Here is a 23201-nt window from a genome sequence, read left to right as displayed (position 1 = left end):
CAATTTCGAAAAACTTCCAGGGAAGAACGTCCAAAAATTTATCCCCTGACATCATTGGAGGTCTACTAAGATTGCTGCTTTGGAGCTTCGGTCTAGAAAAATAGTCTGTTCCCAAACCTTCCCGATTATGATCAACAATCGCGTTTTTAAGAGGGGATCCCCGATCTCTTATCAGTTTAACATCACCAATGATCGTCTAAAACTGCGTTTTTAAGACTACAGTTTTAATTTTTTTTTTGGGGGGGGGAGGGGAGTCCAAAACCTCTTTATTTCTGAGTGAATACTCTTCACATTGCTTTGATCTAATAATGACTCCTTCTTAAAATAGAATTCTCTCTCTCTCTCTCTTTGTATGTATTTATACATATATACGTATATTTGAAAAAAATAAGATGCTACTGAACTCGTGAACTTCCTCCCCCACCCTTTCCTCTGGTTTTTTGACCTGGCGACGACATTGAAAGTTTTAATATTATCATTACTTCAGCTGGGATTTATTCATTAATTGCAAATTCAACCGAGACAGTAAATTGTATGAATTTGATAACACTCGGAGTTTGAAATTCCAAGAAAATGTCAAAACAGCAAGTTCAAGCAAGTATACATAAATCCCAAATTTATTGATGGATTTCATTAATTTCTACCCCGTTATAAAATGTAAAATGAGTACTTTTCATGGATTCAATCAGAAATGCAAGCTTCCTAAGAAGATTTTTGTTTATATTAAATAAATGTTTCGTATTAATCATTTGATTTTTACATTCAACTTATTCTTTCAATGTCTATGACTGAAGTTATAATAGAATAACTTTTGTTGGTGTGCACAAATCTTTAAAAAAAAACTTGTCAGTTTTTTAGTACATGGTGCTTTTTTTTTCTTTTGTAAAATACCATTACTTGTGTTCATGTAAATATAAGCTATTCATCTTCATATTTGTTACTTTATTTATCTCAAGCACAGTTATTTCTCGTTTTATTATTATTATTATTATTATTATTATTGTTATTATTATGATTTTTTTTATTCATTCATAATGCAGCTCTAAAAAGTGTTATGCTCAACCCATTTCGAAAACAAGAAAGTTGAGAAATTTTGCGGGATGGTTAATATGTACTATTGAGATTGGGGGGGGGGGGGAGCACTCCAGCATTGGACTGTCAAAAGAATCAATTTATTCGATTTTCTAGGCTTTTTGAAAAGAAATATTTTGTAAGAATTTTTCTCATTACATTGATAAAGTCTTTATTGTGTCTTATTTCAGTTAAGACAGCGAATGAAAGGACAGATGGAGCCAGAATTATATGACGAGATATCCATGTTTCATCGTTTTCTAAAAGGTAAAAATAAACTTTACTGTACTTTTTGGCAGAGCAAGCATGGGCGCACATAGGAGGAAAGGAAGGGAAGCTACTACCTTCCCCTCCAAAATAGAATATGTTCAAAATAAAATCAAAAAATGAAATTTCAAAAAACTGACTTATTGACGGTTGCATCAATTTCTAAACTTGTCGATGAGTTCAGCTCCAGTAACAATGCGTCTGATTTTGAAAGTGCATGTTTCTTCTTTGGGAGCTTGTTGAAAAGAGAAACTATATTGATGTTCGATAGTGTAATGGTCACATAACCGCTATGAATGTAACTTAAGGTAACACCAAAAATACTTCTCTTTCACACCAACTCTCCGCAAAAAAGTGTATTATTGCACACAACCTTTCCTCATATACAGTGAAAAAGTTTAAAATTTGAAAATTGCCTCCCCCGGCCCGTCATTGCAGAATTTTCCGGAAGTGGAGACAAAAAATATGGCTGTTATATTGGTTGTGCCATAGTTAATAATAATTATGAAGATTTGGTGTGCGATTGCCTCAAGAGGTTAAACTTCTTTAATAACATATAAGACAACAAGAAAAAGATTTACAGCAGAAAGGTTTTTCTCTTTTTTTTTTCTTTTCTTTTTTTTTTTTTTTTTCGTTCTACTCACGACACTTTTTTTTAAGTAGCTTGCGACACTACAAACTGGATGGGAAAATGTTACAGTATCTTCGCTACTTGTAACGTGTTACCGCTGGTGTTACTTCCGACCATTGGGCTACCTTTCATTACTTTACTTTTCAAAAGGAATGGCATTAAATAATTCAGCACGTACAAGTCTCTGAATAAAAATATCTAATAATGAGCAGTGTACAATACAATGAGCCTTTCTACCTGCGCATGATAATAATAGTAAAGCTTCTAGCTTGAAGTTAGGATATCTTAAAGAAAATTGGATGGATGGAAGATTATGCAGTGTCTTTTGTCGTTAACGGGTGCTTATCTTTTTCCTGTAATGCAAAGGCATTCATTCTACTTATTTTATCTTATAGCTGCTATTTTGACTGAATTAGTGACTTCCTCATTTGTAGCACATTTCGAAAGGAACGATGCTCAACTAGCGATTGTCTTGTGCTGTATTGCAGTGACGCTGCTTCCATACTTAATTTTGAGTCATTATTTGTGTCCTTCAAAGATAGAAGACTTTAACTGCGGCATTGGCAGTTTAATTTCTTTCCTCATTAGCTGAACAATTTGCACTACTCGGTGCAGCAGAAGCAAGTGCAGTCGAACTCGCTTATAACGATCGCGAAGGGCCCGCGATATTTTTATCGTTATAACCGAGTGTTAATAAAAAAGGGATTCGTGAAAAAAATCAGAAAAAATGAAACGAAATTGCATATTTTTTTTTTTTTTTTTTTGTATTTCTGTACAGCACCAAAGAATTTGGTTAATTATCTTTGCACTGGTCTTATTGTTTAACGTTACTGTTTATCTAGACACATTCGTTTCCCGGAAAAACTCTCTACAACAATGACTGCGAAAACAGTTTGATGTTTTACTGCATTTAAAAAGTCATTAATCAAGTTCAAGGTGGTTCGACTGGAAATTCTTCATATTTGTCGTTATTGCAGTTGCTTTCGTTATTATTATTATTTTTTTTTCATTCGCTATAGCTTGAATTAGAGCTACAATGTCTTCGGAAGTAAGTATCTTGGAAGTGATGGTGTTAGTGTCAACTAAAATTTTACAAATACTTCTCTACTCCATACACTAAACAAAAAGTTCCGTCCAGAGCTAAACAAGCCTACATTGTAAGCTCTCACAAGAAACAAATGGGGAGAAAGAGAAAAAAAAAAGATTGGCTCAAGAAAAATTTGAGGTTTAAAATAATACTTTGTGATCTTTTCAGTAAGTAATGTTACAGGAAATCACAAAGCATTTCGTTAAAAACTTAAAATATTGGAGCAATTGGTGATTTTCTTTAAGAGGTAGCATCTCTTTTCTACGCTTACAAGAGAAACTACATTCACTAGAACTTCGTTTATCCAGCCCTCGTTTATCCTGATCTCCGGATAATCCGGACCGTAGATTATTTTAAGTTATGATAGGAAGAACATATCAATAAGTACGCCGAGCATTCGCTTTTTATTTTGATTAAAAGCACTGCTGCTGCATAAATCGTACAGTAAATTATGGTAATCTAATAAATACCATTACAGCTGAGTTATAATAATAAAGCTTTAGATTGACTGTGGTTTATTCAAACAACACACGTGCTTGAATCAGAAGAAAGTAGAATAATTCTTTGTTAAGAAATTATGTGAATAAATGTTTGATATTTTTTTATTGTCTTATAAATATTTCTATGTAATTTTACTGTTTTTTATTGTCATAATGAAAAAATAATCTACACGTTTACAAATTTGCTTTGCTTACTACCCTTGTTACCTGGATTAACTGGATATTTGATTGTCATTGGTCCCAGTAAGTCCAAGTCCGGATAAACAGGCAAGACGAAAGCTCATGTCAGCCTAGTCGGAAACGAAAGGCCCAGACCTTGCGGGGGGGGGGCGACACTGATGCAAAAAAATGCAAGAAAGAAAGGGAGGGACTCTGAATAAGAGAAAATGCAAAGATTAATTTAAAATTTACTCTTTTGGTGTTTACTGTTGAGACACTTCAATAGAGTTAATTGTTTTCTAGTACGCAATTTTGATATTTACCCCCTTTTTTTCTTCTTCTTTCCCTTTTCTTTTCTTTTTCCTCCTTTTTTTTCTCCCCCTCCCTTTTTCTTTTCTTTTTCTTCTTTTTTTTTCTTTTTTTGGGGAGCTGTGGGATTGGGTCAGGCGACATAACTGACAAGAGGCCTTCCTTAGCTCTCTGCTGCCCTACGGATAAACGAGGTTTTACTGTACAAACCATTTTCTCTTCTAAGTTGTGCTTAAGAAATTACCTGCAAGAAAAAAAAATGAGTTCCGTAATTGGTGTAACTAATAAGTTCATATAAATATTATTTTCACATAGTTTTAAACTTATACATTTTTTTTTCAATTGCAGCTAGAAATTTCAACTTAAATGCCTCTGAAGAAATGATGAGAAAAGTAAGACACTTATTTCCAATTATTTGCTAATTGTTTTAGGTATGATAAAGGTCATTTGCGTCACAGATACATGGCTACAATAACAAATAGTATGTTGTGGCCATCACGAAACTTTCTTCTATGCCTTTCGTATGAATTGTGGTCCCTCTCCGTGCTTGACGAGGAAGCAGTATTCCCAACAAAAACAAAATTACACATGCAAATCTCTGAACTACCATCCCAATGTCTGAATTATCGCAAAATCAAAGCAAAGAGCGAAAATTGAAAGTTATTTTAAAAGACTTGCTTGAATTAATTACAAATATTTTATTCATTAACAAACACAAGATGGTAACAATTAAAATGTTTAAATCATTAAGATTTTTCGGTCATTTCTCAAACAATCAAAATCACTCGAAATAAGCAGACGACAGTCTATTACGATTTATATTTCTTATTGTTGCATTTAATAAAACTATTTTATTCGCACAAAAAAAAATCAGCCCCCCCCCCCCCCCACCTGGAGCGATTAACGCCAAAATTGAATCGACGCCTGTTTACATCCAAGTTCACATTTATTTCAAATTTCATTTAGAACCTAACATTACTTCTTGAGTTATGGTACTCGCAATGAAAGCGGAAGAACGTTCGATTGCACCTGAGGTAGTGAGAAGCAAAGGGATGTTAAGTAACAAAATTGAAAATTTGAAGATAACCAGTACAAATGGTAGGTGAACAGGTGCTGCTATACAGCATAACTTGGAAAAACCTTTCAATGAAAGCCTACCTATGATGATATCTTTAAACGCATTTTACTCAGAACTTGAAAATGTCCACTTATATCACTTTGCTTCTCACTGCATCACGTAAGCCAGTAATCGCCTGTTTAAAGTTTAGTTCTAAGGAAAGGGGGGAAAAAAAGCAAAAATAGAGAAACAATGGGAATTTAATAAAAATTTGCCCAATCCTATTTTTTTTCTCCTAAATCCCCCCACCCCTCCCTTGGAAAAAAAGTTTTTTTTTTTTTCATTTCAGAGAACTTTCTATTAATTTTGGGCACAGTGAGTTCATAGACAAAGTAACGGAGCTAGGGAGATATATCGAAACTCCCTCATGCCAGTCATTTTGAGATGTATTTTTCTTTTTAAATAACATTACTATAAATTTTAACATGCTCCCAAGACTTTTGTACTAAATCCACCCACAAGAAACTAATTTTTATTTGACAACATGGTCATTATTTAAGCGGGCTCATGGTACTCAGCGAATCGTAAATGGCTGTACTTCTACCAGAAAGAAAGGAGTCGTTATCTCCTAAATAAGATGTAAATGGAGCACAAGTTATTATGTAAGTTACAAACTATTTGTGTAAGTGTTGAGAAACACCGATCATAAACGTGTCTAGGTAATGCTACATCCCGCAAGCAACCAAAGACATATACGTAGACCTTAGTTTTATGCGGGTTTATTTTACGCGGTTTCGATTATACGCGGTTTAAGATTTGACACCTTTATTTTATTTTACGAGGATGAGTTTCGGTTTTACGCGGATGCGGCAATGCACAGATAAAATTTTCCCCTCTTTCAAAATCCAAACTCCTAAAATTTGCAGATTACGCGTAATCAACAGCATTTTGACGAGCTAATAATCGAGCTTGGGCCACTGGAGACATTTTATGCGATTGGTTCCGGAGCTCTTTTGCAGAAGTAAAGTTATTAAACTCAAGGACAACCAAAAACGTTTACATTGAAAATTTCGAGTCATTCCTAGACAATAGAAATGATCTTTCTGATTTGTTAGTGAAGGAAGATTCTATCATGGAAATGACGCAAGTGATCATGGATACGTTAATGCTCTGCAAAGAATTACAGAGAAAAATTCTTAATGACTGCCAAAAGACTATCATAGCCAGCTCCTCTTTATAAACAGAACGTGAAATTAATTTATGTTTTCTTTATGAATGTCGTGCATAAACGTCGATATAAGTACACATTAAACTTATCATACAATTAGTCATCACTAGAATGAAGTATTTTGTTATCTACGGAACCAAACCCCTATTTTAACACTAGTATTAGGTCTCAATTTACGCGGTTTCGATTTACGCGGCATTTCCGTGGAACATAACCCCCGCGTAAAACGAGGGTCCACTGTATTAAAGTTTGAGATTTGAAAAAATGCTTTAAAAATTGCAGTAAAAAATGTTGATCACAAGTGCCAAGCTATCAATAATTAAGTCATTCACCTTTTGATCTCTCATTGCTTTTGAACAAAAGAGTTAAAATTATCCAGTGCAGAACAAGCGTTAGCATTAAGAAAGTCTGTACAAGTAGACAAGTAACGGACCTGATTCATACTGACTTGGTTTTTGCATTAGATTCTTTCAATTGTATTGTACAGAAGTACTTTAGTGGCAAGAAAATTTAGTCAGGCATTTGTAATGATTAAAGTTAGTTTTACTTGAAGTTTGAATTTTTCTACTATTTTCAACCACTTTGCCCTGATTTAATACGCCGTTACTCAGTCCAAAATACTGTGTGTAGGGGTGGGGAGGCGGAGTATTACATGAAATCCTATTTTTCAGCCATTAAAGTCAAATGATAAATATATTAATCGTAAAAAAATATTAAAAAACTTTTTATTTATATTGATATTTTCCTACTTATAGTATTGCATTAAACACATGGATAACATTTATTTTTTTTTCAGCATCTTATATGGAGAAAACTGAATCAAGTTGATACCATATTAACGGATTTCACACCTTCAGAGGTATGGTAATAACACAATGATTGAAACTTAACATTTGATTTAATGTTGAACGTTAACATTTGATTCAAATCTTGTTATGCTAAAGACACATAATTAACTATTCTTTGCAACGTGTTAACAGTTAAAGCTTAGTTGAATTGTGATTTTGATTAAGTATTAAGGAATTTTCAATGTAAATAAAGAGCAATTGCAATCTTAGAATAGTTTAAATAATATTATATTTCATGATTGCAGAATCTCAAATACGGGACAATATGTCAACTAAGCACTACAATGCACATTTAAATAAATCATGAACTTTTTTTGTATCTTTTCTATATTACTTCGATACTTTTTTATTTCATTATCGAGTCGCTAATAATATTTTTTGCATATTTAAATTCATATTAAGAGCTTAATTATTACAATAAGATAAACGGTCCCCAAAAATGTAAGCAATTTATTAAAGCATAAAAATGGTCGCATAATCTTGAAACTTGCAGCATTTTATCTCTTATTGTATAAACATTAAATACAATTTTCTGAGGAGTCAATTAGGGTGAATGAAAAAAAATTTCGATGCTTTAACTTTAGATCCTTTGTCTCATTTTGACTGATTGTGAGATAAAATTTTGTGCTTTTTGATCCAAGACTACACTTCCTGAGAGTAATTGGTTTTGAAAATTTTGAGTTTATGACTATTTATAAACAAATGAGATCTAGTTTTTATTTACTTCAGCGTGTATTCCGCTTACCGCAATGGCTAGGGAGACCCCCCCCCCCAGAAAAATGATGTCTACAGATAACCATGATATACACTATAAGTTTTGACTTTTAATGTAAGTGCTGCAGAAGTATCCGCTCCCCATTCGTTGCTGACGACCCGCTGAATTCTCCCGGAAATCATTTTAAAAAGAAAAACCATACAAAAACTTAAATTAAAAGCTGAATTTACGTAAAATACACAGAGAAAAAAATATTCATTTTAAAATATAATCTTCCAAAAAGACAGGAAATATGATTAACTTATTTGTTTCTACTTAACCCAGAATACAGAATATTTGAGGTGATGGAAACAACTAAATTTCGCATCAAAAATTGCCGGGAAGAGGAAAGTAACTGCTTGTAGTCACTTTCCATATGACAAAAAATTTAGTTGAAACTAATTAATTCGAATTTATAGATCTGATGAAAGGGAAATTTTAAGATAATCAAACTTTGGTAAATAATATGCGTCACATTTTCAGTGTTATCTCGAAATAATTATGACGTCTACAAATTTGTTTGGAAACACGGCGTAACTCTCACTAGGAAACCCCACGAATAGTGTAATAATGAAAAGGTTTAAATAGGTAGCAATCGAAAAAGCATTTTGAGTTTGAGACATATTTTAACGCAAAAACTATTTGCCCTCGTTCACCTGTTATTGAAATATAGTAAGTCTTAAAAGTCCGCTGAAATTTTAAGAAAAGCTCCAAGTTGAAAGACTTGGTGAGAGATAGATCACGCAATTTCACCGTCTGTGACCATTGACAAATCGTGTGAAAGATGTGTTCCATTACTCATCGAAACTCGCTAAATTTGGTGACTTTTCTAAAATTTTTGGCAGATTTTAATGTATCATTTTTCGATAACGAGGACACGATGGCAAATAATTTATGCGTTCAAAACATGTTCTCCAATGCTTTTTTTTTTATTGCTTCTTATTTATTTATCTGTTTCAGTGCACTCAAACCTAGTCTGCTTTGTGTGGTGTTTCTTTTTTTTCTTTTTCTTCTTTTTTTGTGTGTGTGCAATTTTTTTTTATTGTACGATTTTTTATTTATTCATTTATTTATTTTTATTATTTTTTTTTCTTGCGATGTATGAAAACTTTTATTAAATTGGGATTTAATTGACTAACTGATCTTTGAAACAAGTGCATAAAGGGTAATTTTGAGTGAATTTTTTCATGCGGGACCCTGTTCACTGCATAAAAAAAATTTTGAAAAAAAAAAAAAAAACAGGTTTGAGTGTATTACGTTCTCGTGTGGTTTCCTGGTCCAAAGTATTCCGTATGTTGTCCGATTTTCCCTCATCAAAAACATTGTTAAAAAAATCTCCACGTGTGTGTTAATGCTTTTCATTTTTAATTACCTTTTGATTGTATTTACCCCAACTCACTCTGTATGCATTTTTTTTTTTACTTGCTTATTTTAATGACTCTTATTTAGGCATAAAATTTACTGATTGATATTTAATGCGAGGATGTTTTATTTTTCATAGGTCGTAGAAAAGTACCTACCCCTAAGCAGGATGGGTTTTGACAAAGAAGGCTCACCTATTCTATATTCGCAATTTGGAAACCTTGATTCACGAGGTAGTAGCTTTGAAAAATAATGCATTGTATTTTCCTGATAAATAGTTACGAATGTGTGAAATAAAACATGAAATTATTGACACAAAAATCCTATAATTAAAAACTGAGCATATGTACCTATCTATGTCCGAGTTAATTCTCCCGAACGCCAGTAAACTGACCATCGAACCAGGTATCGATGGATTCGTAATTTTCCCGTCTTTATGTTTGGCTATTTAACATAATCTTCCGATAATAATTAGCGGACACATCAGTTAAAAACTATTAATTATGACACATTTCGACGTAAAATCCCTATTTTTCGAAGACTTTCCTCCATTTAAATTATTATTCATGGCTCTCCTCCATTCAAATTATTATTCAGGGCTTCAACTCAACTTTCCGTAACAATGCTTTTATTAAAATTTGTAGCTTGAAGAAAATCGTTGAAAAGATATCTATTGCCATTTTTTTCTCGAATATGAAAAAATAAAATTTGGCTTTTGTTTTGAGGCTTTTCCTGTAATTGGAGGATTTAAAATGTTTCTTTTCTGGTTATTTTCCCGCAATCTGCCTCAAAATTTTAATGATTTTTCAAATATTTTTTTTTGTTGTTGTTGTTGTTCATGTCTGATTGTTGAACATGCGTCACTTGACATAACTTTTATTTTCGAGCCAGACCGTGCAAAGCCGGACGACGCAGCTAGTAATTTCTTAATTCTTGACATTAATTCATACGACGTATCACTGTCTAAATTACTGTAAAAGCACTTATTTTCGCGAGCTGCAATTTTCGCGAAAATAAAGATATCGTGAGTTAAAAATTTTCCGAATATTATGTGAACATGACAGAAAGTCGGCACAAAATAGTATTTCGCGAGGCTTAAATTTTTGTGTTTAAGTCGGGCTCTTCAAAAGGAAAGCCTCTCGAAAATATGCTTTTGCAGTGCCAAAAATTACACATGATAATCAATTTTAAGCTCCCCAAAAAATGTTATTTTAAAACTGTCTTCTAAGAAACAAAAATTATTTGCCGAATTTTAAAAGAACGTCACATTTTATTGACAAGCACTTATAGCGTGGCTCTGATCAGTTGAGCTTTTACCTTGACAATGTTTGACTCTTTTGGGGAAGTGGAGTGAAAAGGGAAAGGGGTTATTGACGCAGATTTGAGTTGGCATACTTTTGCAGAACTACAACGAAAGTAACCCAACTCAATTCATCGCCAATTAACCTTCCCTATTACCCCAAAAAGATGATCACTGAATTTGTTTTAATAAGTATATTTATCAGTATAAATGGACATTTTAGCACGAGCATATTTTAATGATGAATAATTGTCAAAAAACAAAGGCAGGCGTAAATTGTATGTCTATTTATGTCGCATGCTAAGTTTATTCTCTTAAACAAAAAAAAACTTCTGAGATTTAATCAAAAACATTTTATAATGATATTTTTTTTCTTGGAGGTTTGATAAAATCCGTGAGGCGAGTAGACGTAATGAAAGTAATAGTGAAAAGTCTCGAAATTGATGTTCAAGAAATGAAACAAGAAAGTATGAAGGTAAATAGAAGAGATTTTAAGCACTATAAGTAACTTGTTTTTGCCAAAATTATGTCATGTTTTGTAAACTTGTGCAAACAATTGTTATATTAACTTGCAATTTATTTCTTGTGATTATGTACTGTATTAAATTAATATTTTAAATTCATATCGTAGCCTCAGGGCTACAGTAAGTTATCTAATCCCAGAAATAACACTAAGATATATTACTGTTGCTCCGAGGCGACGATATTCCTATTTATGTTATTTATAACATTGTGCCTACTCCTTGCATCTCCAAATGTCGCTTCTCAATGAGAAAAACGGTACATCTCAAAAGTTAAATAATAATAATAATAATTACTTGACCAAAATCCGAATTTAGCGCTTTTTTACGCCACAAAACTAGTACACATTTTAGTTTTCACAAGTATGGCGAATGAATGGTTTAGCTACCAATGAACGAGTTCAGTGCTAGCATATATCTTAACTTTCCAGAGATAAAAAAAAACAGGATACTTTTTTTCTATGCAAACGAAATAAGATTTTCTAATTGTTTCTTTTTTTTTTAATAAAGTGAGTTTAATTAATATATTGCAGTTTTATTTTATTATTTAGCAGTCTTTACTTTTCTCTCTATTTCATTTTTGCTTTAATGAATGCATATATGCATGTACATTCATTCCTGTTTCAGAGAGGAAAAAGAATTGACAAATGGATCTATATATTCAATTTCGAAAACTTCAGCCTCGCCACAGCTACTCATAAAGCAAGTAAGTTGCACAAAAAATACTGTTCATTTTTACTTTGCCAAAAGAAGTGATAAAATCGTACAATCACAGATTTGTCAATGGTTGACTGTACAAGTTTGAAGCTCACAATTACTTCCGCAAACATTCGTAAAAAATGGAACACCGCTGATAAGAATTTATAATTCGAACAAAAAAAAATGATTCTTTCAAAATTTAGTCTTCAAGCTCATTTGCACAGTAGCGCAACTATGGGGTCTAGCGCCCCTGGCAAACTAAAGAAATTGCGCCCCCCCCCCCCTCCCAGGGTCACCCACATGGGAAGCCACCGGTGGCCATTGTGGCCCCACCAAATAGAAAAAATTTTTTTTTTCTTTTTGGAACATTTTGATTTATTGATTCGAAAAATAGGAGGCAACATTGTAATTTTTTTTCTTATTTTCATTTTTAGAATTGTTTTTAATGATGGCCAATGTTCCTTCTCAGTAGGTGTTATGTATGTATATATATATATATATATATATATATATATATATATATATATATATATATATATATATATATATATATATATTATTTAAAGTCTCACTCGTAGGTAGCACAATGGCAAGTGTACTAACAACAACAAGAAACTCAAAAGAATATTAACAATGTAAATTGAAAGCCATGTAAATATGAAAAGTTGAACAATATGAAAAATATTATGGGAACTAACTGCTACGTTATCAAAGAGCTGGAGCAGTTGGCATGTTATTGCATATTTGCGGGTTTCTATAGAGGTCGGTAACACACAAGTCAGCCTCTATAGAAACCTGCAAATATGTATGCAAATGTATATTACATATATTATTAAATAATGTTTGTAATATACATTTAATACTATAGCTGCATTTGCGCTATCTAAATGTAGAATATTTTACTTCAAGATTTAATAATTATATATATATATATATATATATATATATATATATATATATATATATATACATACATACCTCCTCTAACTCTTTTTCTTGCGAGTTTTTTTTTTTTAATTTTTTTAAACATTTTTCAAATTCTATAATAAAAAAAAAACTCTTAATTTTCTTTTTATAAATCGGTCAAAATGCCGCTGCCTCCCCCTGGCTGCTGCGCCCCTGGCGAGAGCCACTCCTACCAACCACTAGTTACGCTACTGCATTTGCATTTAGCGCGCCCATAACATATTGCGTAGACGCATTAGTACTTGAAGTGAAGGTCATAAAGTTACTTTAAACCAGAACTATAGGCGTTGCTTTTGTCCCGTTTTGGCAACAATTGTTGCTAATCAGATAAAGCTTTGGAATTTGAATACCGACCACGTCGTTCAAAAACAATATTCCAGAAATCTGTGGAGCCATTTCTGTGTATCTGTGAAACGGTAAACGAGTTCAAGTGGAAGAGACTGATAAGACCCAGCGCACTACAAAAGCAAATGAACTAAGAAGTGGTTTTCAAAAATGACAGCATTTAGCTAAATAAAGGTTTTTTTCCCAAGAAATACTCAGATAAGAGTGTGTAAAAAATAATAGATCATCGGAAGTTAAAGATAGATACAGCTTAGTGATATATCACTGCTGCAAAATATTTGCTACAAACGTTTTATAGTAGTTGTGTAAGAGCTTGTAAAAAATAATGGACCATCGGAAGTTAATGATAGATACAGCTTAGTGATATATCACTGCTGCAAAATATTTGCTACAGACGTTTTATAGTAGTTGTGTAAGAGTGTGTGGGCCGTGGTGGCCTGATCTGTAAGGCATCGGACTTGTGACCGGAGGGTCTCGGGTTCGATCCTCGCTGGTCGAATATCCACCGTCGTCATTAATGGTGACTGGGCGTCGTTAAATATGTTCGTGGTCACAATGTCCTCCAAGTGAAACGATACCTCTGGGGGATGCTAGACCAGAAAGTTATTCGACTTCTAAGCTGGTTATAAATTATCGAACTGTCCGTGATGGTGCTGCCATCTATCGTGTTGTCTGAGCCAAATCGGACTTCCACCTAGAAATAGCCGCTCGATTAAAATGGAAGCCGTAACCCCTCTGCCATAAAATCGAGTAGCATCGCTGCTCGGGTTCCCGAGTGGCATAAGTAACAACAAGAGTGTGTAAAAAATAATGGATTATAGGAAGTTAAAGATAGATACAGCTTAGTGATGTATCACTGCTGCAAAATAGACCTGTTGTACCTTTCTGCTACAGACCGTTTCTAGTAGTACAAACCTGTAATTTTGAAACATTAGAGCGGTTAAATTAATAGATATTTCGATAGATGGGTAACACTGAGGACAGCGGTTTCGATGAATTAGATCTGTGACTTGTTTTTCACTAACTTTCGGCACAGGAGTCCAAAAGAAATGTCAGCTTTAGTCTATTACGTTCGTTTTTCAAAGTTACATAGAACTCAACAATTCGCAAAATATTTAAGGATTTTTTTTTTTTTAACACATAGGACAATAAAAAATAGTTTTTTTTTTTTTTGGTAAGCAATCTTATATAATTAAAAACTGAGCATCTGTATCTATGTATGTCCAAGTTACTTCTCCCGAACGACAGTGAACTGACCATCGAACCAGGTATCGACGGATTCGTAATCTTCCCGTCTTTATGTTTGTTTATTTGACATGCTGTTTGACCACGGATTATATGGAATTAGCAAACATCCAGCTAAGGCGACTCCATCTGAATGAGGGGAAAAATAAAAATTTTATGCCCGTATTCCGCTTGTTTGAATGAGACTCTGCTTAATTTAGAGGCTAACATACATCTGCAAAATCTGAAAACTAATAGATGCTTCCATTTCCGCGTGCAAACCGGATGTTTGCCTTTCCATACAATCCGTGGTTAGACAGTAATACTCCGATAATAACTGGTGGAGACATCATTTAAAAACTATTAATTATGACACTTTCGACATAAAATTTCGACATAAAATCCCTATTTTTCGAAGACTTTCCTCCATTCAAATTATTATTCAGTGCTTCATCTCAACTTTCCGTAACAATGCTATTATTAAAATTTGTAGCGTGAAGAAAATCATTGAGAAAAAACATCTGTTGCCATTTTTTCTCGAATATGTACAAATAAAATTTTGACTTTTATTTCGAGGCTTTTCCTGAAGTCGGAGAATTTGAAATGTTTCCTTTTTGGCTATTTTTCCGCAATCTACCGCAAAATTTTACTGATTTTTTTTTTTTTTTTTTTTTCAAGCCTGATTGTTTAACACGCGTCACTTGACATAACTTTTATTTTCCAGGTAGACCGTGAAAAGCCGGGCGGCGCAGCTAGTAATTACGTAAAATGCGCAAAAAAAAAAAAATCATCGTTTTCGTGTTCCTGATAAACATGGAATTATTTCAAATTCTTTACTGAACATTTAACTTTTTCCGTGACAATGAAGTGAATTAAAACTTGTCGCAAATTTAATACTATTTTGTTAAAGAAACATTATTTCAATTTAAAAAGGTTTATATTAGCCAATAGGAGAGCAGTAGGACTTCGTATGGATCGCGCTATCCTGTGGAAATCGGTCATGTGGGTCGGATTCTGACATTTAGATAAAGTGTAGAGAAAAAACCTAAGCAGCAGAAGAAAACTAACTTCAGTTCAACAAATAGGTCTGTATTTTACTCTAAAACAACAGTTTATCTAAAAATAATGTTAGTTTTTGATTAGTGCTTCTACATATATTGTGAACATTAAAATTAATTACATTGAGGTTATATCAAATGTTGTCCCTTATAGATAAGACAATTATTGAGTTCTGGGATAATTTCTTATCGTTTTTATTTTTTGTTGTAAATGAAACGATAGAGAATACATAAGATTTGTGGGATTATTTATTTCATACAATGTATTACTTGGAAAATACTGTTGTATAACCGTTTGAAAAATGTATTATACCCCAGAAATAAAACTAGGTCATCTATAGTGGCACCAGGAGTCTGAAAATTTGAAACACTTTATAGCATGTTCAAATTTTCAAGAAAAAGAAGGTTGCCTAGGACTTGTCTCATATTCTGCCTTGAGCAGTGCTTGACACAAACGATGTTCTAAAACGATGTTCTAAAACGATGTTTTTTTTTTTTTTTTTTTTTTTTTTTTTTTTTTTTTTTTTAAATCAGGAAATACCTCCTGTCACCCAAATGACAGAAGGTTTGCATTTTTTTTCCTCGGGTCAAATTGCAATTAACTCTTATTTGTTATTTCTTAAGGTAAATTATACCTTTTCCTCTCATTCATATTTATTTATTTAATTTTCAATAACACTGATGGTTCAGTTTACATATGTGTATAATATTTATTTATTTGCTTTACTTTTTCAGCTCTCGAAATTTTAGGAAGTTTAGTAACGATGTATGAAGCAAATTATCCCGAAAGGCTAAAAGTTGGAATATTCATCAACGGTAAAGTATATAATAGCTTACTTTTATTAAAATTAACTATCATTATTATTTAAATTAACTGTCTTGCAGAGACCGCTCTTCTGTCTAAAATAATATTTGATTTTTTTCGCGAAAACACGTCAAAATGTAAACACTTATGCTATCTTGCACACTTAAGTCTCAAACTGATGAATACGCATACATTTTTTCTCAATTTAATATATATTTATTTTCTTTATTTCACAGCTTCCTTGTATTTTACACTTGCGTGGAGTGTCATAAAGCCATTTTTATCAGGACCCACAGTGAAAAAAGTTAAAATTTTTGGAAAAGGTACGGTATCCTCATCGGTACTTTCCTTTCTAATATTTTGATTTCTGTACGTTGACAAATTTATGCGCATTTTATTTTTCTTGGGTAAATTATGTCATTTTTGTGTGAAAAAAAGAACCCTTATTCACAAATGCGCAACTTGTTATTTGAATCGTATTTCCAAAAACATTCTAAAGCTCTTTATTCTTTTCATGTAGTTATGTATTTATTTTTCATTCCTTGCTTTCTAAAGCTATAAGAAAAAAAAAACAATTTAAACCACAATAAAATGTTGCGTGCATACTAGAGATCTAGGAGAAACTTTTCTTTACATGTATTTTTAACCACCTTAATGTACATGTGTTTCTGGACTATACAGAACATCTCTTTCAGTGCAAAAACGTTTCCAGTTTGCTGCCGTCAAACAGCAGTCAGAGTTAATCGTCAACGTCATTATTCTCTTTAATGTGTGCAATCTGTCAGAAAAATTTTGTTGCAACAAAACTTTAAAAAATAATAATAAAGGCTGAGTTAATGAAAAAGACAAAAAGCTGTTTAGTTTAAGTTAAATACAAAGAAAAAAGCTGCTATTTTTAGTGATGATCTGCTTCTCATTGCGTTTTCTAAATCACTATTATTACAAATGTCCTACTTGGAGTTTCTCAAAGAAACATTTTTCTATATTGAAGGATCTTTTTCCCCAAACCGTCATTGGCTAAAGTTAGTAAAACCTGCAATGTTTAAGTGATAGTCTGCTAATAGTGCTGTTTTTTATGTTCAAAATAATAACATACTTTTATTGTTCTAAGTTCGAAAAAGTAACTGACTTTTTTTAATTGAATAAACGCATTCGTTTGAAAGCTCTGATAGACACTCAGTAAATTTTTGAGATGATATTTCATATTGTATTCTATTGAAAGTTTTTCTCGTAAAAACTTAAAAAAGTAATTAATACATCTATCTATTATTTTAATGCGTTATGCAGCAGCATAAAACTACTGATTAATGATGCATACAGTTTTATTATACAGCCCCATTTTCCATAGTTTAAATTAGTGCTTAACTGAAGAATCAACAATTTTCGTTTTTTTTTTTCCTTTTAATATTGAATATCAGATTTTTTTTCTTCTAATTTAGTCCGAGTGAAGTTTATTTAACCATTTCAAATTTCTTCCCTCCATAGAACATTTTGATATTTGTTTTACATTTTGGCTGGTCGTGATTATGAAATAATGTAATAATAATAATAATGTTTTATCTTCTTTTTTGCTACTTTTTTGAATTTAATAATAATATGCATAAAATTAATTTCATTATCTACAAAATAAATTAATATCGTACATTTTACTGTGCAATTAGTTATTCATTAAATGTAAAAAGGAAAATCCGTAAGTATTGCTTGTTATTAAATTTAATACTATTGTTTAAGGTGTCCCACAATGTGCTTACTTTTTTTTTACTTTTATTAAAACGGCCATTTTTTTTCGTAATGAAATTTAAAACTTTAATTTTCAGAGGGCTGGCAAGAGGAATTGTTGAAAATCATTGATGCAGACACATTACCTAAGTTCTTAGGCGGTAATCGAACAGATCCAGATGGCAATCCTTTATGCAAAACTGTTGTAAGTTTTTGACTGATTTATTTATTAAAATTTTCCTTCCGAAGAAAAAAAAACAAGGCGAAACTTTGTATTTTTACAACTCAATAAACAACTCAGACTACATCTTTCGCTTATACGCATTCAAAAGCACCAGACAGTAGGGGTGCAACAAAAAAGAATATTATTGTTTTTAAACTTAGTACGATATTGTTTTACAACGTCGATGTTTTAGTAAAACACGTTAAAGGAATATTAATCAGAAACAGGTCCATTTGAGTTTTGTTCTGTCATGTCCGTTAATCTTCCTCGCTACAAACTTCTTTTACGGTGTACTCAATGGGGTGAATTCCTTCAGTCAAAAGTACTACTTTTAGTCATTGAAATGGTTAGAATGAGCAAAAAAAATAACATGGACCCAGAAAATACTTTCATTTTCCCAACAGTTTTTTTTTAATTAATTTTTTTTATATGTCCGATTTTTCAAACAAGGCGTGGTCTTGATGACGTCACAAATAATGCACTTTGCCGCATCTTTCTACAACTTTTCCACGTTATGATAATCAAGCAGCGAATTAAAATTGCGCTCTACGCTTGCTATCAACCATATCGTTGCCAATACACGTGAGTAAAGATGCGAATTAAATATTTTGCACTGTGAATGGCATTTCATCATTTGTGATGTCATCGGCAGAAGCCGTAAACAATGAAAGCGACTTCATTGTTTATGACTATGTAAACTATGTGAAAGTAATTTTTTTTAAATATTAAACGTTAACAAATTTATCAAAAAATGGTCAGATCCTATGTTTTGAAGCATGCTCTTTCAAAAAAAATACTTTTAAAATTTTCGAAACGACCCCATTCACATAATCATTCTGTCAAAAAATAAAAAGAAGTAAAATGCATTAAATCCTCATTATTATGGACGCATTAATTTAGTCTACTCTAAACAGATTTTTCTTATTAGTAACAACAAACTAATAAATCACACTTAAAATCAGTAATATGAACTTTTGAAAAATCATTGGACACAATCCTAAAGTTTTAAGTGAAAGTCCCATGGGGGCAAAAAATGGCAGTCAATTGATCCTTATCGATCTAGTTTCCATTAATCCAAGAATTTATAGCTCTTAAATTCTCTACTTTTACTAAATAAGTAAAATATCCATAAACAATCGGAGCAAAATTTGGGTACCGTGATTGTAGACGCATTTCCCATGTATATTACCACAAGTGAACGGATTCATATGGTATTTCACTATGTGAAATGCTTGTAAGTTTTACGTTAGGTAATAATATATTTCCGTACAACACTAAAACAATTGTGTAACCTTATTCCTTAAATACGGTGGCAGCATTTTGCATTTTGTGTAACCTTATCCCGGCGGCTAGCTTCCTCCATAGCAATAGAGTAACTTAACTGATATAACAGGTGGTATGAGCGATGCGTAACAATACACCAGTTTTAAGTGCTAAGGTACTCCATTGCTATGGAGAGAGCAAAAGCCACCACTTTACACAAATAAAAGTTACACAAATTTTTTACAGTGAATCCTTTTCAAAATGACAAGTGAAAGTACAGATTACTCGCATCACAATATAGAAATCATCTATTTACTACAGAAATATAGTCAAATCAGAACCTAAGCACTCAACTATCACTGGTTTGGGAAACCGATCAATCGATTATGAAATCATTCGAAGGAATTGCTCCATAAACGATAGTTCCCTTATTTAAAAATATTGAAATGATCATGCCGTCAAATAGTTTTTAATGATCTCATCGTTCGATTACGCCAAATACTATCCTACCGTCATCTTCAAACTGATTGCTTTTCAAAAATAAAATGCTATGTTCAATTTTTCGAATGATCCTGAATAATTTCATGATTCGATTGTGCCTATCATTGTCCCACAGTCAACTTAAAATTGTTTATTACTCTAAATTAAAATGTCATTATCAGTGTGTCAAGTGATCAAGATTAATTTTCATAATTCTATTATGACTATCACTGTCCCACAATCGCCTCAAAAGTGATTAATGCTCAAAATCAAAACGCTATAATCGGTTTGCCAAATGATCCGGAATAAACTCATGATTCAATTGTCCCAGTGGTGTCCACTACGGCTCCTGGGTCATATAAGGTCCGCGAATCTGACCAAAGTGGCCGGTTATTATGTTCAATTTTATGAACTGAAAACTGTCTTCAGCAAACAACAACAACCGAACCTCTTCATTCGATAATTGCAGTTCTGAAGCCTAAAAGTCAGAAATTAGTCTCTTGAAAGCAGGCGGCAACTTCGTATTAATAAAAGAAGCTTGCAATAATGATATTAATAACTCTGGTTTGATATGTTCTATCCTTTTTCTCGTTTTCCCATGTTATCTAGAAAAAAAGTAGTAAATGTAACTTTTACATGTGTTCTGGTCCACGCGATTCATCTAAATACGAAATGCGGCCTTCCGGGAAAAAAACGGTTGCGCACTACTAGTTTATGTTTGTCACTGTCCCATAGTCACCTTTAATCTGATTACTACTCAGAATAAAAATATTATGATCGAACTATCAAACGATCCTGGAATGATCTTATGATTCCATTAGGCCTATCACTATCCCACAAGCACCTTAAAACTCATTATTACGCAAAATCAAAATGTTATTTTTTAGTATAAAATAATTCTAAATAATCGTATGATTCGATTAGACCTGTCATTGTCACACAGTCAACTTGAAACTGATTATTACTGAAAATCAAAATGCTGTGATCGAGTATCAAATAATCCTGAACTATCTCATGATTCAATTCTACCAATCACTGTCCCACAAGCACCTTAAAACTTTGATATTAAATTATCTTCCACTAACTTTTTGATTACTTCTAGATCAATCACGGTGGCCAAGTTCCAGAATCATATTACATTTACAAAGACTCCAAAAGCTTATCTCAACTCCCTGGTGTACGAAAGTTGAGTATTTCTCGGATGTCCAAAACAGATCTGCCTCTCCACGTAATTGAGCCCGGTTCCACAATTGAGTGGGAGTTCGAGACAAAGAGTAAAGATATAGGTTTCGCCCTTCTCTATCAAGAATACAAAGGAGCCAACATAAAGGAACTCATCCCTAACCAACGAATAGATACGATGGTATCTGCTGAAACAGGAACATATTTATGCGACAAAGCTGGAATTTGTGAGTATGGCATTTTTAATCACATTTAAAAAAAAATCAGAATATGTCATTTTAATTAGTAAGTTTGTTTACTGCCAATCAAGGAGAGACATATTGTACTGCAGTTAACTGAAAGAAGATAGCATGATCCTCTGCAGGGGTTATAGGTTGCTGTTTTTGCTGTTGTCTTGTGCCAGATAGGCTAGCAATTTGGAGTGTGCTGCTACACTTTTCTAACTGTACCGTAATTTGGTGCGAAATCCGACTTCCATAGTGGACACATGCCATTAGGACACCATAGGGTCATAGGTGTTCTACTTCATTCCGTGCCACACCGTGTTTTTGCTTGTACAGCTGCCAGTAGATATTATACTACTAAACGTTTATAACCTTTGTCGTGTCATAACTTCTTAATGAAACGATCTTTTATTCACAATTTGTAATCATTTGCTTATATACACGCAAACCACATGCATGTTAGGTTTCGTGAAGATAGCTCGTTTTTTTTCTGGGGGCATATATTTTTTTCTGATAGAGTTACAGCAATAATACATGCAAAGGCACTGCCATAGACTAAATAAGATATACATTAAAATAAAGTAAGGGAAAATGGAAACCAGGAACTTCCGGTTCAACTTAATCAGCTGCGTTCAAACCAAAAGTTCAAACACGAAAAGTTGCAGCAATGCTGAAATTTTTCTCCACTTACTCTTAAAACCAAAGACCTTTAATTGACATTAAAAACAGATTTTTCTTCCTGGTTTCTAAGCAATATAAATTAATGTTCATTTTCCTTGTAATAGAAAGATCATAATTATTTATCGTCTCAGAATCATTCAACTTTTGTTTTTCATCCACAGATACCATACAGTTCGATAATTCTTACAGCTGGATGCATCATAAGGAAGTTTACTGCAAAGCTGTTGTGATACCTAGGGTAAAAAAGTCATAACCAATCTGTAATGGCTCTGCATCATTTTGAACATTTGTGTAAAAATATTTTATTGTATACGACATTTTTTTTTTCCTTCACTCATTTAAACATGACATTTTTTTCTTGTTATTTAGTACACATAAAAACGTTTTCCAGTATTTTATTGCTTTGTTTGTAATGCTGTATGACTTCTGTAATTTTTTATGTATGTCTTTGTATTTTTATGTATGGCTTATGTATGATATTATGTATGTGACTTTTGAATGCTTCAAACTTAGCGTTATGTACTTTTTATGAAATAAATCATTGTAATATACAAACGAAGAAATTTGTTCAATGAAATTTTACTTTTCCTTTTATGTTATTACAGTTAAGCCAAACACACATACATATTTTTGTATATTTTTATAATTACTATTTACCAACGATTCAAAGTTATGTAATGAGACAAACAAACAATTGATTAGATATTTCTTTTATTAAAAAAAAATTAGATAAGATATTAAGATTCTAAACTAATCTTCAGTACGCTAAGTGAAATACGCTGGGCTAAAAGCTTGTTCTGACTTCTTGTTTTAATCACCGTTTTCAGAGTCTGCCACAACCTCTTCTGCTTTTTGGTTTCTAGTAAGAGGCAGCTCTATAGCTGGGTAAAACCTAACTAGTAGCAGTTTAATGGTGCGATTAGGATCTGAGTTGTCTTCACGATGCTGCCTAGCCAGCTTTGCCCCAACAATATAGTTAGTCTTAATCGTGTCATACTTGAATATGATGTTTCCAGCAAATGCAATATTCATTAATGTTTCACTTTTAACTATCTTCTGATATTCTTATTTTTTCCATAAGTATTAGATATACAAAAGAGTGGGAACAGCTGTAACCTTGTAAAATCTTCAGTTGTGCAGCCACAACTGATAAAACCATTTTATTTAGTGACCAAAAAATGATTCTAAATACATCGTATGGATGAATTGTATCTAATTTTAGAAAGATACTATAACAA

General features: G+C 32.5%; 1 protein-coding gene across 3 annotated transcripts in view; it reads left to right on the top strand.

The window, feature by feature from the left end:
• Window positions 1–22533, top strand: part of LOC129225190 (SEC14-like protein 2) — an 86943-nt gene extending 64410 nt beyond the window's left edge. For all 3 annotated transcript variants that reach the window (XM_054859758.1, XM_054859757.1, XM_054859756.1), the window contains 11 exons: window positions 1263–1338; window positions 4373–4416; window positions 7106–7168; window positions 9413–9506; window positions 10954–11048; window positions 11722–11800; window positions 16122–16202; window positions 16428–16514; window positions 18009–18115; window positions 20979–21285; window positions 22125–22533. In XM_054859758.1, the coding sequence (XP_054715733.1) occupies window positions 1263–1338; window positions 4373–4416; window positions 7106–7168; window positions 9413–9506; window positions 10954–11048; window positions 11722–11800; window positions 16122–16202; window positions 16428–16514; window positions 18009–18115; window positions 20979–21285; window positions 22125–22216 (1125 nt within the window). In that variant the 3' untranslated portion in view covers window positions 22217–22533. The remainder of the gene's footprint in view (window positions 1–1262; window positions 1339–4372; window positions 4417–7105; window positions 7169–9412; window positions 9507–10953; window positions 11049–11721; window positions 11801–16121; window positions 16203–16427; window positions 16515–18008; window positions 18116–20978; window positions 21286–22124) is intronic.
• The last annotated feature ends 668 nt before the right edge of the window (window positions 22534–23201 follow it).

Source organism: Uloborus diversus, chromosome 6, assembly GCF_026930045.1.
Source record: "Uloborus diversus isolate 005 chromosome 6, Udiv.v.3.1, whole genome shotgun sequence".
In the NCBI taxonomy this organism is placed as follows: domain Eukaryota; kingdom Metazoa; phylum Arthropoda; class Arachnida; order Araneae; family Uloboridae; genus Uloborus; species Uloborus diversus.
Note: the sequence above shows the minus strand (reverse complement) of the source record. Positions and strands in the feature narration are given on the sequence as shown.